The 15,748-nt window shown below is 36.6% G+C and overlaps 1 protein-coding gene across 1 annotated transcript; it reads right to left on the bottom strand.

Moving 5' to 3' along the window:
- Positions 1-1,096: 1,096 nt before the first annotated feature.
- On the bottom strand, positions 1,097-8,140 carry wdr55 (WD repeat domain 55). The gene is made up of 8 exons (XM_072662547.1): positions 8,034-8,140; positions 7,638-7,777; positions 7,189-7,289; positions 6,716-6,803; positions 6,419-6,598; positions 4,865-4,964; positions 3,937-4,106; positions 1,097-1,554 (listed from the first exon to the last, which is right to left on the bottom strand). The coding sequence occupies exons 1-8, from the start codon at positions 8,100-8,102 to the stop codon at positions 1,206-1,208; spliced, it is 1,197 nt and encodes a 398-aa protein (XP_072518648.1). The 5' UTR covers positions 8,103-8,140; the 3' UTR covers positions 1,097-1,205.
- Positions 8,141-15,748: the final 7,608 nt, after the last annotated feature.

The raw sequence follows: 15,748 nt of genomic DNA, 5'->3' as shown, positions 1-15,748 counted from the left end.
GCTGGTGTTGGTTCACTGGCTGCCAGTTTTCTTGAGTTGTCTAGTTGTTTCCAGCAACTCACCGCCTGCCTACAGTGTCAGAACTACCACCAAATGGTTTGCCGGCCATGACGTTACTGTGCTTGATTGAACCTAGTCAAGCACAGAATAGCCTAAACTGAACACGAAACAAAAAGGTGATCTGTACACTGGGAAACAGTTCGAAAGCACAGCATCACATGCAGAACGCCAGAGCACCTGAAGAGAAAATGCACAATTTCCACAAAAAAAAAAATAAAAGGAAAAAAAAGCAACATATTCATCTGTCTGCTACCTTACAATGACCAGTGAATGTGTGATTCAGATTAAATGTTAAGGGTAGAATCTGGTCTTTCACGTGGACTGACTGTGCCAGTGTGTTCAATAGCTTTGAGATTGATATAACCGTATCTAATTACACAATTACACCATTACAAATACCCCACTGCACTGCTGACTATTATGCTGTTTTTTTTTAACATAGATTTGCACTTTATATATTAACTGTTATTTACAGCTTTGTCAAAATAAAAGAAATTAGAGTTTCTAGAAGAAAATAAAAATTTTAATTTATATATATATATATATATATATATATATATATAGTTAATGATAGCTCAACCCCACGCCACGCCACACTGATTAAGAAGTTCATAGTTATGGAGTCCCAACCACGGACTAAGTGTATAAATGAACTTTATTTACTTGTTTATTTACAATATTATGAAGTACTACAACTGACGTGTCGGTCACTTATTTTGTGTATACACACTTTCATTTGCATGTCCCATTAATTTATAGCATTCATATTAAAACACTAATCTTCCTCAAATACATTCTGCTTTCAAGTCTTTACATACATTATAGGAACCACCACAACCTACCCATACTTTAAACGATGTTTCACAAATGGAAACAATGGATTTCATGCATACAGACAGGCATGACAAGGCTGACAGGCATTGTCTATAGCTTGTTCTATTTGCTCAAAGGCAGACAAAACAAGCAATCACAATCACACAGTACAAGCCAGGTACTCATAGTTGCATGATGAATCTATAGTGCAACAGAATACCTGTTAGCCTGAAAGAAATACTTTATTGCATATCACAGATACACTCGTGATTATAATGAGCATGAGTTTATATAAAAAAATAAAATAAAAAAATAAAAAATAAATCAGTGTTTCAGTCACTCCCACTGTCATTGTCATCCTCTTCATCACTGTCATAGCCCTGAGCTTCACTTGTTTTCCCATTTGACTCATTTGGATCTAGTAATCCAGAAAAAAAATCCCCTCCTCCACCAAATGCCTTACTGCTGAGTGCCTTGAGGCGTCCATCTTTCTTCTTCCGCTGTCGGTAATCACTGACCTTGGTGTTGGGCAAGTTAGAAATGTCCCAGAACTTGATAAGCTGGTCATGTGCACAGCTAGCAAGGAAGCGTTTGTCCTTTGAGCAAACAATCTCCTCGATGGGCTCACCAGTGTGCTGACCTATTCTGCCAACTACTCGGTTAGGCAAAATGCTGATGGCTCTGGGGAGGAAAGCAAGCACCTTCAAAACTGGCATTTAACAATTAAACACCCTTGCAATATATCCCTTGTTAAGCACTTTTACAAATGCATTCCTTAATTATTTTATACAGTCATAAAATACTTGCGTATACGTAGTTAGATGAATTAAAAAGGGCAGAAAACATCCTGAAACCTCAATATGAATTTTATAAAAATAATTTATACTGAATGTAACGGAAACACGTTAACATGAACACATGCCTGTCAACATGCAGAAAATACAAGAATACATTCTAAAACTACTGGGTTAATTTTTCATAAATGTGTTTAAGTAATTGTGCTGGCTTTTTTTTTTACCGTGCTGTGTTGTTGTCAAGCCTGCCACAAAGTAGCTCAGTCACAAAAACAACCCAGCCAATAGGTTGTATATATAAACTATATAATGTATACACACACACACACACACTTTCATTAAAGTATGTGGCAGAGGCCTTTATCAATATCTAGATCACTAATCTTACACTCATACAGGTGCTGGTCATAAAATTAGAATATCATGAAAAAGCTGATTTATTTCAGTAATTCCAATCAAAAAGTGAGACTTGTTTTTTTATATTCATTCATTACACACAGACTGATATATTTCAAGTGTTTATTTCTTTTCATTTCACAACTAATGAAAACCTCAAATTCAGTATCTCAAATTAGAATATTGTGAAAAGATTCAATATTGAAGACAACTGGTACCACACTCTAATCAGCTAATTAACTCAAACACCTGCAAAGGCCTTTAAATGGTCTCTCAGTCTAGTTCTGTTGGCTATACAATCATGGGAAAGACTGCTGACATGACAGTTGTTCAAAACACAAACATTGTCAGCTTGCACAAGCTCTGTGTCCAAGCACATTAATAGAGAGGTGAAGGGAAGGAGAGGAAAAGATGTGGTGGAAAAAAAAAAGTGTACTTTTTTTTTTTTTGGGGGGATAACCGCACCCTGGAGAGGATTGTGAAACAAAACCCATTCAAAAATGTGGGGGAGATTCACAAAGAGTGGACTGCAGCTGGAGTCAGTGCTTCAAGAACCACCACGCACATGGACGCATGTCGCATTCCTTGTGTCAAGCCACTCTTGAACAAGAGACAGCGGCAGAAGCATGGCCTGGGCTAAAGACAAAAAGGACTGGACTGCTGCTGAGTGATCCAAAGTGATGTTCTCTGATAAAAGTAAATTTAGCATTTCCTTTGGAAACCAAGGTCCCAGAGTCTGGAGGGAGAGAGGGGATGCACAGAATCCATGTTACTTGAGGTTCAGTGTAAAGTTTCCACAGTCAGTGATCGTTTGGGGTGCCATGTCATCTGCTGGTGTTGGTCCACTGTGTTTTCTGAGGTCCAAGGTCAATGCAGCCATCTACCAGGACGTTTTAGAGCACTTTATGCTTCCTTCTGCTGACCAACTTTATGGAGAAGCAGATTTCATTTTCCAACAGGACTTGGCACGTGCACACAGTGCCAAAGCTACCAGTGCCTGGTTTAAGGATCATGATATCCCTGTTCTTAATCGGCCAGCAAGCTCGCCAGACCTTAACCCCATAGAAAATCTATGGGTTATTGTGAAGAGGAAGATGCGATACGCCAGACCCAACAATGCAGAAGAGCTGAGGGCCACTCTCAGAGCAACCTGGGCTCTTATAACACCTGAGCAGTGCCACAGACTGATCGACTCCATGTCACACCGCATTGCTGAAGTAATCCAGGCCCAAGTATTGAGTGCCTTAAATGTAAATGTGCTGTACATGCTCATACTTTTCATTTGGCCAACATTTCTAAAAATCTTTTTTTTTTGTATTGGTCTTAAGTAATATTCTAATTTTCTGAGATACTGAATTTGGGGTTTCATTAGTTGTCAGTTATAACCATCAACATTAAAAGAAATAAACACTTGAAATATATCAATCTGTGTGTAATGAATGAATATAATATACAAGTTTCACTTTTTGACTGGAATTACTGAAATAAGTCAACTTTTTCATGATATTCTAATTTTATGACCAGCACCTGTACATCATGTTTCAAGTCTTACATATTCATAGTTTTACAAAGACTATGGGATTCATCCTGGGATTCAAGGCAGACCATGATGTAGAGGCTGAATCAGTCACCTAAATAAGCAGCAAGCTGAGTGAGCACACTGCGTTTACTAGTAAACAGACTTGTCAGACCACCCAGACCTAATGTTACTGCTATTCTCTTAATGTTTTTGTACAAAAGGTAGTTTTTGTGTGCAAAATGCTACTTTTGACTTTTTCTTTTTATAGGTTGAAACTACCTTGCCAGAGTTTCTTTGCATAGCACAGTTTTCTTCAGGAATGGTACTAATAAATTAGACTGCATGTCCACTTACCTAATTACTCCATCCATAGAGGCAGCACACAGTATGCTGTCTGTAATTGGTACAATGCAGTCAACTGACTCAGCCTGGATGTCGAATCGGTCACTCGTGGCCCCAAATTCATTCCAGTTAAAAATGTATATTGTCCCTTCGCTGGACCCGCACACCACTTTTCGCCCTCGCTGTGCGTCAAAGAAGAAATTAAAGTCAGTTTGTGAGGTCAATATCCTGATTTCCTTAAACGGGAGATGATAGATGATTAGATGATACCTGTGAGATGATGCTTCTTATACTGCATCTGAGCTACAGTAATCAAGCTCTATACAGCATTTTGCAAAAAGCTGTGTTTGCTCAGAAAATCTAGTTCAGCACAGTATATTGGAAACTACTGCTAATCAAGAAGAATATAAATGCTCAGGTACACCAAGAAACACTAATATTATCCTCCTGACTTCTGGAACCATTTGTTAAAAATTAATCTAAAAGTGGAGCTTTTTGACTGGTGAAGACTAACTACTGCTTTTTTAATTAAGAACCTCATATCAACTGTGCAACACTGTGATGGTGTGTGTGGTGGTTATGGGATGCTTTGCACCATCACAACCAGAATGTCTTGCTACCATTGAGGGACCTATGAATCGAGCTCTGTATCAGAATTCTTAAATTTTTCAGGACATGAACAAGACAATAATCCCTGCCTATTGGAATAATACGCTGGAGAAGTTCTGCACAAAGCACCTTAAATTCCTATGTAGCGTTGAGTCACCATTTAAGATTTAATTTTAAGTGAGGTGTAAAAGCCATTGTTTTGTTTAAGGTGTAATGTCATTCAGTGTTTGAAGTGTTCACAAAAAAAGTTGCTAAACTTAATTACAGCACTGTAGATCTGCAGGATATGCTTAATTTGGGATACTGATGAATTTACTGAAAATCAACTCACTTTCATTATGGAGACAGAAGTAAGATCTCCACTCTGAAATTCAGAGAGCAGTTCAAATCTTCTCCTCTTTATGTTGAACACACCCATTGACCCGTCACCACTGGAGATTAAAATCAAAAGAGCACTCAATGCCATTTTTACCTAACATTACATTCAGTTTTAGTTGGAAGTCTACATACATTCAGCATACACAAACAGGCTTTCAATTTTTTCTTTAAACTGTTCTTGACCAACATAGTACAATGGCAAAGTCCAAGAAGCTCAGTGCAGAGGTATGTTTGAAAGAGTAAAGTAGAGACATTTAGACATGCATTGGAACTGGTACATTGCATAAAGTGTACGGAATATTAAAGAAGGAGGACTATTTCAGAATTCTTCAGCATAACCTCAAACCACCAGCTAGACGGTTTAAACGTGGGCAAAAGTCGGTGTTCCCAACAGGAAAACAGAATAGTCAAAAATCCAACTAGAATTCTGCCAGAAGCTTGCTGATGGCTACCAAGAGTGCCAAGGGACATTTACCCAATTAGTTGTGCTGTATCTATAATTGACCCTGTATGTGTAATAGACAGTTCTTTTAAGTTTCTTTCTAAAATTAGAATCAGGTGCAGATGATTCTAAATAATTAGAGAGGATTTCAGACTAGCTGGTTTAATTTAACCATTAAGTTTGGCTTGCACTTGCCTGTTGAAGTGAGTGGTAATTACAAGGTAATCTAGAGACTACTCTGAGGTCTTCGGAAAGATGTTTGTACATGCATATGATTCTGGAAAGAGATTTTTACATTACATTTCTTTTATCATTTTATACACATACACACATTGTACACTCACTGCCTGAGAAAAAGAACAGTTCAAGGAAACAACTGAAATACCAATATTGCCACAATATTGATGTCCATGATAAGTGTATGTTGATAGGGGCGACTAGAGACAACACACTCCTTTTCACACTACATTAATTATTTTACAAAGTTATATATTTTTTTTCTAAATAACGTAAGTTAATAGGTAACTTAGAAGATATAGATACTTAAACATAGTATAAGTATTAGTACATTTTAATTATATATAGTATAAGTAATAGTACATATTTAAGATAATGTATCACTCCATCACAATGACAAAGATACAGCCTTAAAGAGTGTTAATACAGCAAATAAAAAAAATGATTAAGTTTATTTGTATAATTGCTTTCACAAAGTATGTTTTAGTTTAAGGGAGCATTATCTCAACACCTCCATTTTCTTTCTCTCTGGGTTGTGAATGTGCTGAGTATTTTGGTCTTTTTATTTAATGTTTCTTTTTATATTTTTTCAATGCTGAAATTGTTTAAGGAAAGGAATACAAGTTATTTTTTACTTTCATTCATGGTCATCTTTTTATATTTGGAGATTTAAAATTATTTTTCTTAGGACCACATGTTTTTACATTGTTTCAAACTTTAAATTAGTCATGCTGTGGAGAAATACCCAATGTAAAATTCCAACTACAACAGTAAATAGTCTCTCATACAAATTGTCTCTGCTAAAACCATTCTCTACAAGCTCAGTACCTGGAGGTAAGCAGCGTCTTCTTGGCCTGATCTACAGCAATATCACTGATAAAATCCTCATGGTGTTTCATAGACATGAACGAAGTGCCTTTCCTCATGTCCCACACTTTGACCATGCCCTCGTCGTCTCCAGTAGCAAACACGTTCTCGTCAACTAAACGCAAGGCATTTATGGGTTTGCTAAAAAGAACAAAGGGGAATTAATTACACAGAAATGTTAAGTTTAACATGGGCATAGCAATTGCTTTGTGGACCTGTAAGACAGAACGCTTAACATATTACAACAGCTTACAATACCTGTGAGCTTTTGGAATACGTGTCACAAGCTTTCCGGTCTCCACGTCCATAATGTGAACTGCCTTATCTTTGGACACACTAAATAATTCTAGAAGAGAACTATGTATTTAGGTGAAACATTACAATCAGCACAAACCAACCTCTAGATTAGAATGAGTGTACCAAATAAATTGTTAAATAAAGCTAAAGAAAAATGTTAACCAGAATAGACAAACAGTCACTGCATCTCAAACTAATGCATACAAACAAAAAAAGATACATAAATAACAAAAATGAAAATCACTTTCGTTATTTGCTAGCAAGGACAAAAGATAAGGGTGAAACATTACTGTGTGATGTTGCTGTTAGGCTTCCGAATGTTTCCATGTATTCCTAAATTAAGACTTGTATGGATATTTTACAAGTAGCTCTGAATTTCCCTACTTTTCTTAGTATGTCAGGTTACTGTAAACATTTTTAAATTTCATACTGACTTTCACCATCACTTGAGAAGGTGACTTTCCTGCAGGACTTCAAGTGATGCCCAGATGACCACAGCTCCTTGTTCTCTCCCTCAGTGCAGGAGTAGCTGTATCTGGAATGCAGAAAATCATATTTACACAACCATAACTTTACTCATTTTAACCACTTCTCTCTACAGAAGGCTTAGGGAGGCAGTTTAGGCATGGTACTAGTTAGTCAATCATCTTCCCTATCCCCATTTAATCCAGCACTAGGTTTTGGGTGGTTTACTCATACATATGGATCTCAATAGCTCAAGCGACTAATAGTTTGTTTAAGGCCTGGGATGTAAAAGACGGGGACGGACGGACGGACGGACGGACGGACACACACACACACACACACACACACACACACACACACACACACACACATATATATATATATATATATATATATATTATATATAAACAAAACTCACAAATATATATCGCCATCAATATCTCCAACAGCAAGAACGTCTTCTGTAGGATGGAATGCCAGCGTATTAACAATGGCCTCTTGTTTAATGTCCTCGGGAGTCTCTCGTATTTTCGGTGGCGGTTTGTTAGCAAGAACCTCCTGCAGTAAAACAGGTAAACATACGATATATGCCAAAAGCGGCAAGAAAGAGACACGGTATTTACTGATGTTTTACACCATGATATAATCCCAATACTCTGTTGTGCCAATCGCTTGACCAGCTAACGCTAGTGCTAACACGAATTTCAAAGCTAGTTTTCAACAAAAAGCAACTGTAGCAACCGCTGCTACAAATTAATTAACACTTACATCCTGAAAAATGCGAAAACGTCAAGTTAGAAATGTAAAAACTTACATTCTCTTCTAAAACACTAAAAGTATCGTCTTCATGGAGAGAATCATGTGCCTCCTCGGACGTCGCCATCTTGCTTGTTAACTGTACAGTTCATTTCAAGTTAAAGGTCTTAAAAAAAAAAAAAAAACAGATTAGTTAATGATTCAAACCCATAGCAATTATACTAGCTAGCTACCTTTATGTACGCACCAGTTCTGTAACGTTAGTACTAGCTAGCTAGCTAATGTTAGCTAGATAAGTCAGTATAAATGTGTATGAAATATCAAAAAATCTATTTAAAGTGTTTTGCCATTTCTATAATAATAATATTATGCCATTTTGAAATTTAAATGCATGTTAACTTGCAACACCAACAAACCATCGCGTGTTGTTAGCATTAATATCACAAATATGAAAACTAAAAACCTTTTTAGATGCTTCCGCACATAGCTAGCTAGTAGCCTGAGAGATCAGACGGTATGATGTTAAGTGTACATGTCGGGATTATGATTATAACATATTTTAGGGACATTGGATTTATTTGTTGTGGTGGTAGCGATTTTAGCATAATATACTTCAAGTACAAAATAAATTGAATATCTTAGTACAATTATTAAACCATGGAATTTTGTGATTGCGATTAAAAAGTTCTACCACTAGGTGTCATTACATACACACTCACGGTGTTTAAGGTACGCGCGAAAAATATTTTTATTTGGGTGTTTGTGTGTTTTATACAATTATGAAAATTAGACTTATAAAGCTGCTTATGTAAAGATACAGTAAGTGTGTGCTCAGTAAAGCATTCAGTATTAGAATACATACAAATAACATTAATACAAAGTAATGGTTTTATGTTCATCTCTGGATGTCTAGTTTTATTTAAAATGATCATTCAAACTTATTTTTCAAATATATATATATATATATATATATATATATATATATACACACACACACACACACACACACAGTTGTGTTCAAAATAATAGCAGTGTGTTTAAAAACTTTCTTTATAGTAGTTTTTATTTTCATGCATTGGGAACACTGCATACTGTTTTCCAAATCAAAACATGAAGAAATGTATATAATTTTAACTACTTTACAGAAAATAACAAAAAAAATGAAAATTGGGCTGTTCAAAAAAATAGCAGTGTCTGCATTTGTCTTTACAAACTCTAAATATGTACTCTTTTTTAAGGATTTAGCATTCCTGTGAATCACTAACCTAATATTTAGTTGAATAACCACAGGTTTTTTTATAACTGCTTTTTTTTTAATAATCTTCACATCTGTGTTGCACAGAGTCAACCAACTTCTGGCACCTGTCCACTGGTATTCCAGCCCAGGATGCTTTGACTACATCCCACAATTCATTTGCATTTCTTGGTTTTGCTTCAGATACGGCATCTTTGATGTCACCCCACAAGTTTTCTATCGGATTAAGGTCCGGGGATTGGGCTGGCCAATCCATAACCTCAATTTTGTTGGACTGGAACCAAGATTTTGCTCATTTACTGGTGTGTTAGTTGTTTTGTTGAAACACCCATTTCAAGGGCATTTCCTCTTCAGTGTAAGGCAACATGACCTGTTCAAGTATTCTGATATTTGCAAACTGGTCCATGATCCCTGGTATGCGGTAAATAGGCCCAGCACCATGGTAAGAGAAACATGTCCATATCATGATGCTTGCACCACCATGCTTCACTGTCTTCAGAGTGTAGTGTGGCTTGAATTCAGAGTTTGGGGGTTGTCTGACAAACTGTCTGCAGCACTTGGACCCAAAAAGAACAATTTTACTTTCATCAGTCCACAATATGTTTCTCAATTTCTCTTTAGGCCAGTGGAGCTGTTCTTTGGCAAATTGCATCCGCTTCAGTACATGTCTTTTTTTAACAGTGGGACTTTGCGGGGACTAAATTAGCTTCACACAGGCGTCTTCTAACTGTCACAGTACTCACAGGTAACTTGAGACTGTCTTTGATCATCCTGGAGCTGATCATTGGTTGAGCCTTTGCCATTCTGGCTATTCTTCGATCCATTTGAATGGTAGTCTTGCATTTCTTCCACGTCTCTCTGGTTTTGCTCTCCATTTTAAAGCATTGGACATCATTTTGGCTGAACAGCCTATTATTGTCTGCACTTCTTTATAAGTTTTACCTCTCCATAACTTTTTTAATCAAAGTTTGCTGTTCTTCTGAACAATGTCTCGAACAACCCATATTTCTCAGGCTTTCAAGGAGAAATGCATGTACAGCATGTGCTGGCTTCACCCTTAAATAAGGGCTGCCTGATTCACACCTGTTTCCTCACAGAATGATTGACCTCACTAATTGAACTCCATGCTGCTATTATTTTGAACACACCCCTTTCAATTAATTATTCAAATACACAGGCTCAAGAGCATGCATATCATGAATGCTGAGTCTGTTGGTTTTCTAAGAATCTACTGCACCAACTGGTACATTATTTGTCATGTGGTAATATAATTTATACCAAAAACAGTGATTATCTGGATAGTCATATTGGACTGCTATTATTTTGAACACTACTCTATGTGTATGTATATATATATATATATATAAATTTTATAATAATATATATAATTTTTTTAAAATTAACTTTTTTAAATGGCTATGCGTCTGTGTCCGTATTTTATTCAAATGAGGTATAGGAAAGAGCATCTTTGAGGTCCACAACATCTGTGTACCAGAATCCCAAATTATTTTGCAACACCCCCGAGTGGATCCCTGAAGGTTTCTCATGTTGAATGCACCCCATAGTGAGAGGAAGTGTGAACCCCTGCTAGGTGTCTTGCCTGTGGCACTTTCTACCCTTTCAACGTTTGAATGTCAAGACTCTCCATGCAGAAAATTGATTCCCAATGATACTATTGAGTGCCTGGGTCACTCAAGAGAAGCAATATAATCGCTCGAAAAAAAAAAAAATTACTAGAAAATGAAACAGAAATTGTGGAAATAAAGGATTTTCATGAAATTATGAAGATAAGTACGTAAATGTAAGCATAAACAGTGTACAAGGTTCATGAAAGGTTTGGATGTAAATAAGCACCAAAGCCCTGTTAATGCTTCTGGGACAGATTTACAAAAGCTTTCCAAAGAAATACCATAAGAAGAATGTTAAGATAAGCAATATTAAGTTCATAAGAATGTTCTAAAATGCAATTCTTCTGAAAAAGACTTTTTTATTTTTTATTAAATATATTTTTATTAAATATTCTCTTTAAAAAGTTTTTTTTTTCTTATACTTTTACTCTGCATTGTTTCTTATGTGTAATGTAAGTTTTTTTTTTTTTCTTAAAACAATTCTAAGTAGAATCTCTTTCTTAAGACACTTTTATGAACCAGGCCCCGTTCTTACACCGTGGATAAAAGGTTACTGCACAGTGCTGAATACAATATTCAGTATAATAAGGCATATAAGGCAAACACATCACACCTAGTAAAATAGTCCACAAGTCAGGTCACAAGCAAGACTTTCTGCTACACTCCACATAAATACCATACGTAAATACACCACACACAAAAGTCTTACACACCAAAAATCTCATATAAACACCAAAAACACATCTAAGATTCAGTGCCACAAAGTCTGCATTTAAATGATCAAGGGTATGCAATTTTGAACACCCAGCACACCTTCTCCAGGCTGAGACTAACCTGGGCCATGTGTCGCGCCATAATTCATTCCCCCACTGAACGGGTAAATACTCTCGGCAGAGCCCCTATCAAATTCCTGTGAAACAAAGACACTAAGCGTTTGCAAGGGACGACTGCACACTCCTAGCCATAATGAGCCATCTGTTCAGCCATGGCTGCGCAAACCAAATGTCATCAAACTGTGCTCCCTCTCTCTTTTTCCACCTCACTATCACTGCAGGTAAACAGATCAGATACTGAGAAGGATCCTTGGTAATATTTAGTCTGTATCAAACGGCTGTAGTAGCAGTTTGGATTGAAGTTTGGTCTGAGGAAATGTTTTGTTTAACACACTCCAGGGAAAAGCTTGTCTTTCTAATGTTTAATCTGCAGTGTTTACTATGATATATAATTATGTACAAAGATTCTAGGATTCACCACTGTCCCAATTTTCTGAAACAGAGGTCCTTCCGCTTGATCCAAAAGCTGCTAGAAACATTTAATGCTTTCTCTTAATAGCTTCTCAGTTGCACCAGGTAGAACTGTGAAAAACCTTAACGTTATAATGTTATTGCAATTATAATCTGTCCTTTGATGCTCATATGCAGTGCCATCCATAATGCTTGGGACAAAAAAACATTTTTTCTTGATATGCCTCCTAAGTTGACCACATCAATCTGGTACTATTAACGCTACATTGGCTACCAGTCAAAATTGCATTGATTACAAAATTCTGCTGTTGATATATAAAGCTCTAAATGGCCTTGCCCATCATCATACCGGAGTGACTTTATTTCCTTCTGCCATGCCTACCAGGTGCTGGATTCTTATTAGTACCTGAAAAGGTAGTTGTCTTTTGGTAACTAGTTTCCCTGTGGGATTCATGGATATAGAGGTTCAGACACAAGACCTCTGCTTGCATCATTTGAAGCTAGGCTGTTATAGTATGGTCTGCCAGAGTTGCAGTCGGCACTCCTACATATTGTGTCCAGTCACCTCAAACACAGTTCAACTATCTGTGTTTTTCTTACTTCCAAGCTGACCCACCTCCTGCCAGGGTTGATGTTGGTATAAGATAAACATTGAGTGTCCCTGCTGCATGCCTTCCAGACTGACCATAATGGAGATGCCTGCATGTTCCATTCACCCTCCAGCTCGGCTAGAAAACCTCACCAGCCTGCTTTACTCACCCCCCTGATAAAACGGTTCCCTGCATAGACTTCTACATAAAATACTACTACTAACATAACATACTGCATTGTTTTCTCACATAAGCAAGATTACTTTTCAAGCTTTCAAGACGTTTTACAGTTTCAAAGTAACAACAAGGCAAAGGGCCCAAAGCAAAAGCATAGTCAGTACTTAGTAGAACTATTACTTGCTTTTTTGTAGCCTTCTAAAAGATTTTTTACTTTTTGTTTGGGAAATTTTTACCCATTCCTACCTACAGATGCCTTTTACTTATGTGAGGTTTTTGGGCCATCTTGCAAGCTCTGCTCTTTTAAGTTCTATCCATAGATATTCAATAATTTTTTGGTCAGTGCCTTTAGGTAGTCCAATGTGGATTCCAAGGTGTGTTTGGGATCGGTATTTTCTTGATCTTTTCTTTTGCTGCTGTAGAAGCCACCCTCTTTTCATTTTTTCAGATTTTTTATCACAGATAATGTGATGTATACTTTTAGAATTTGATTTGATTATAGCCATTTTCTTCCCTGTACTTGTAAAATGATCTTTGTGCCACTGACTGCAACTGAAGTTCAAAGCAAGTGCTTAACAGTTGCAGATGTGTTATTTTATATAACATTCTGCATCTTTTCATGAAGTTGAAGTTGTTTTCATGTTCAGTCCAAAATACCTTTTTCCTAAATTCATTAGGCTTGTTTAGATGGTCCTTCAGAAATGTCTTACACTAAACTTTGTGGTGAGTATGCAGAAAAGGTTTTCATTCATCACCAGATGTTGGTACTAACCCATTCAATTTACACATGCAAAGAAACCAAATATATGCACAAATTATGTGTAATAATGAGAAATGAGACAGGGAACAAGTATTGAACACATGACAAAAGAGAGGTGCAAAAAACATTGAAAGTTATGACACCAGCTGAAATCTATCAGTGTTTAGAAAGCAATCCTGCCAGTGCAAAATAATTTTAGCTGGTTCTACTGATGGCCTATAATGTGCCACACAAGAAACATCTCATGAGCACTCTCTAGATCTTAGCAACATTATTGTTGCAAAACATACTGACGGCATTGGTTACAGAAGAATTTCTAAAATACCGAAGGTTCCAGCACTGTTAGGGCTATAATCCAGAAGTGGAAAGAACATAATTTCACCATAAACTGGCCACGACCAGGTGTTCCCACAAGATTTCAGAGGAGTGAAAAGAATTATCAAAAGAGTTGTCCAAGAGCCAAGGACCACATTTGGAGAGCTACAGAAAGACCTGGAATCAGCAGGTACAATTGTTTCAAAGAAAACAATAAGTAATGCACTCAACCACCATGGCCATGACCAACAACTGTTAGACAAGCCAGTGAAATACTGGGAGAATATAGTCTGGTAAGATGAGACCTAAATTTAACTTTTTGGATGCCATAATACACACCATGTTTTGACCTTTGGAGGTCAAAAGGCACTGCATATCACCCCAAAAACACTATACCAACAGTAATGTTTGGAGGTGAGAACATCATGGTATAGGGCTGTTTTTCAGCATATGGCACTGGCACACTTCATATAATTGAAGGAAGGATTAATAGACAAATTAATCCTTCCTGAGACAATCTTGATAAAAATCTGCTTCATCTACCTGCTAGAATGGACCCGCTGCTAGAATGGCCCAGCCAATTGCCTGACCTGAATCTAATTGAACATTTATGGAAGCTCAGAGTTCATAGAAGGAGCCCACAGGACCTTTTAGGATTTGAAGAGTGTTTTTGTGGAAGAATGGGCCAAAATCACACCTGAGCAATGCATGCGACTAGTTTCTCCATACAGGAGGCGTCTGTATCACCAAAAAACTGCCATCACCAAAAAAGGCTTTTGAATGAAGTATTAAATACATATATTTATACCAGAAATATATTGACTTACTATTTATGCCCACAATATATATGCCTAAAAATGTGCATGTCATTGTATTCATATTAACATGAATTAGATTTCTAACATTATTTTTGTTTTTCATTGATTAATCCTGAGCACCTGTTTCTTTATTTGTTTTTTTGCTATCCAGTGTTGACCAGAGCAGGATAAGTTCTTAAAATGTGCACAAATTCAGGAATTTAGACAGGGGGCAAACACTTTCACAACACTTAACACTTTATTCAGTCAGGTCTACAAAAAAATGGACAGTAACTGTTTTTTAAATTTTGCCTCTGTACACCAAAAATGAAACAATCAGGTTTAACATCAAGGACTTTAACAACATTGCCTTAACTGACACTACAACCATTTTTTATTTTCACAGACTTGAAAGTAATTGGACAAACCAAGATAATTATAAATATAACTATATAACTATAATACTATACATTTTTTAATACATGAATGCAAATCCTGAAACCCATGGACATCCCCAGAGTTTCCTCTGTTAAGGTTCTTTGCCAGGCCTTTATTGCAGTGACCTTCAGCTCTTGCTTGTTTGTGGTGTGGGTCTTTCTGCCTTCAGTAAGTGAAAGGCTGCTCAGTCTGGTTACTGACCATTGGTATGCTTCGAATCATGAAATCTTTTCAACCTTTGTCTTATCTGTCCAAAGGATGTTGTTCCAAAATTGAAAATGAGGATTACCAGTGGTTTGCATTTTTAGGTAGATATTTTGTTACACATATTTTGTTTATTTACTTTCACAAAACATATTTTAGTTGTAGACATTGACAATAACAGACCTACCTATTGAAGATTGTTCTTGATTTACCATGTGGTAAAGAAGTTTTTCTTTTCCAAGGAAGGCATTATGTGATGATTTATTGAAAAAAAGCATTATGCAGCATTTTACCTTAAAATAGCTTCGAAATCATTGTGATTCTCCACTGACCTGTAAAATTTTAGAATAGTGTCTTATCTTTGC

This window comes from Salminus brasiliensis, chromosome 18 (genome assembly GCF_030463535.1).
Source record: "Salminus brasiliensis chromosome 18, fSalBra1.hap2, whole genome shotgun sequence".
NCBI classification, from domain to species: Eukaryota; Metazoa; Chordata; class Actinopteri; order Characiformes; family Bryconidae; genus Salminus; species Salminus brasiliensis.
The sequence above is the reverse complement of the archived record's forward strand: the minus strand, read 5'-3'. Positions and strand labels throughout refer to the sequence as shown.

Coding starts and splice junctions, on each gene's coding strand:
- wdr55 (XM_072662547.1), bottom strand. CDS start 8,102: ATGGCGACGTCCGAGGAGGCACATGATTCTCTCCATGAAGACGATACT. Junction 6,599..6,715: donor CGTATTCCAAAAGCTCACAG/GTATTGTAAGCT, acceptor TGTTCTTTTTAG/CAAACCCATAAATGCCTTGC. Junction 1,555..3,936: donor TCTATGGATGGAGTAATTAG/GTAAGTGGACAT, acceptor TTTCCTCCCCAG/AGCCATCAGCATTTTGCCTA.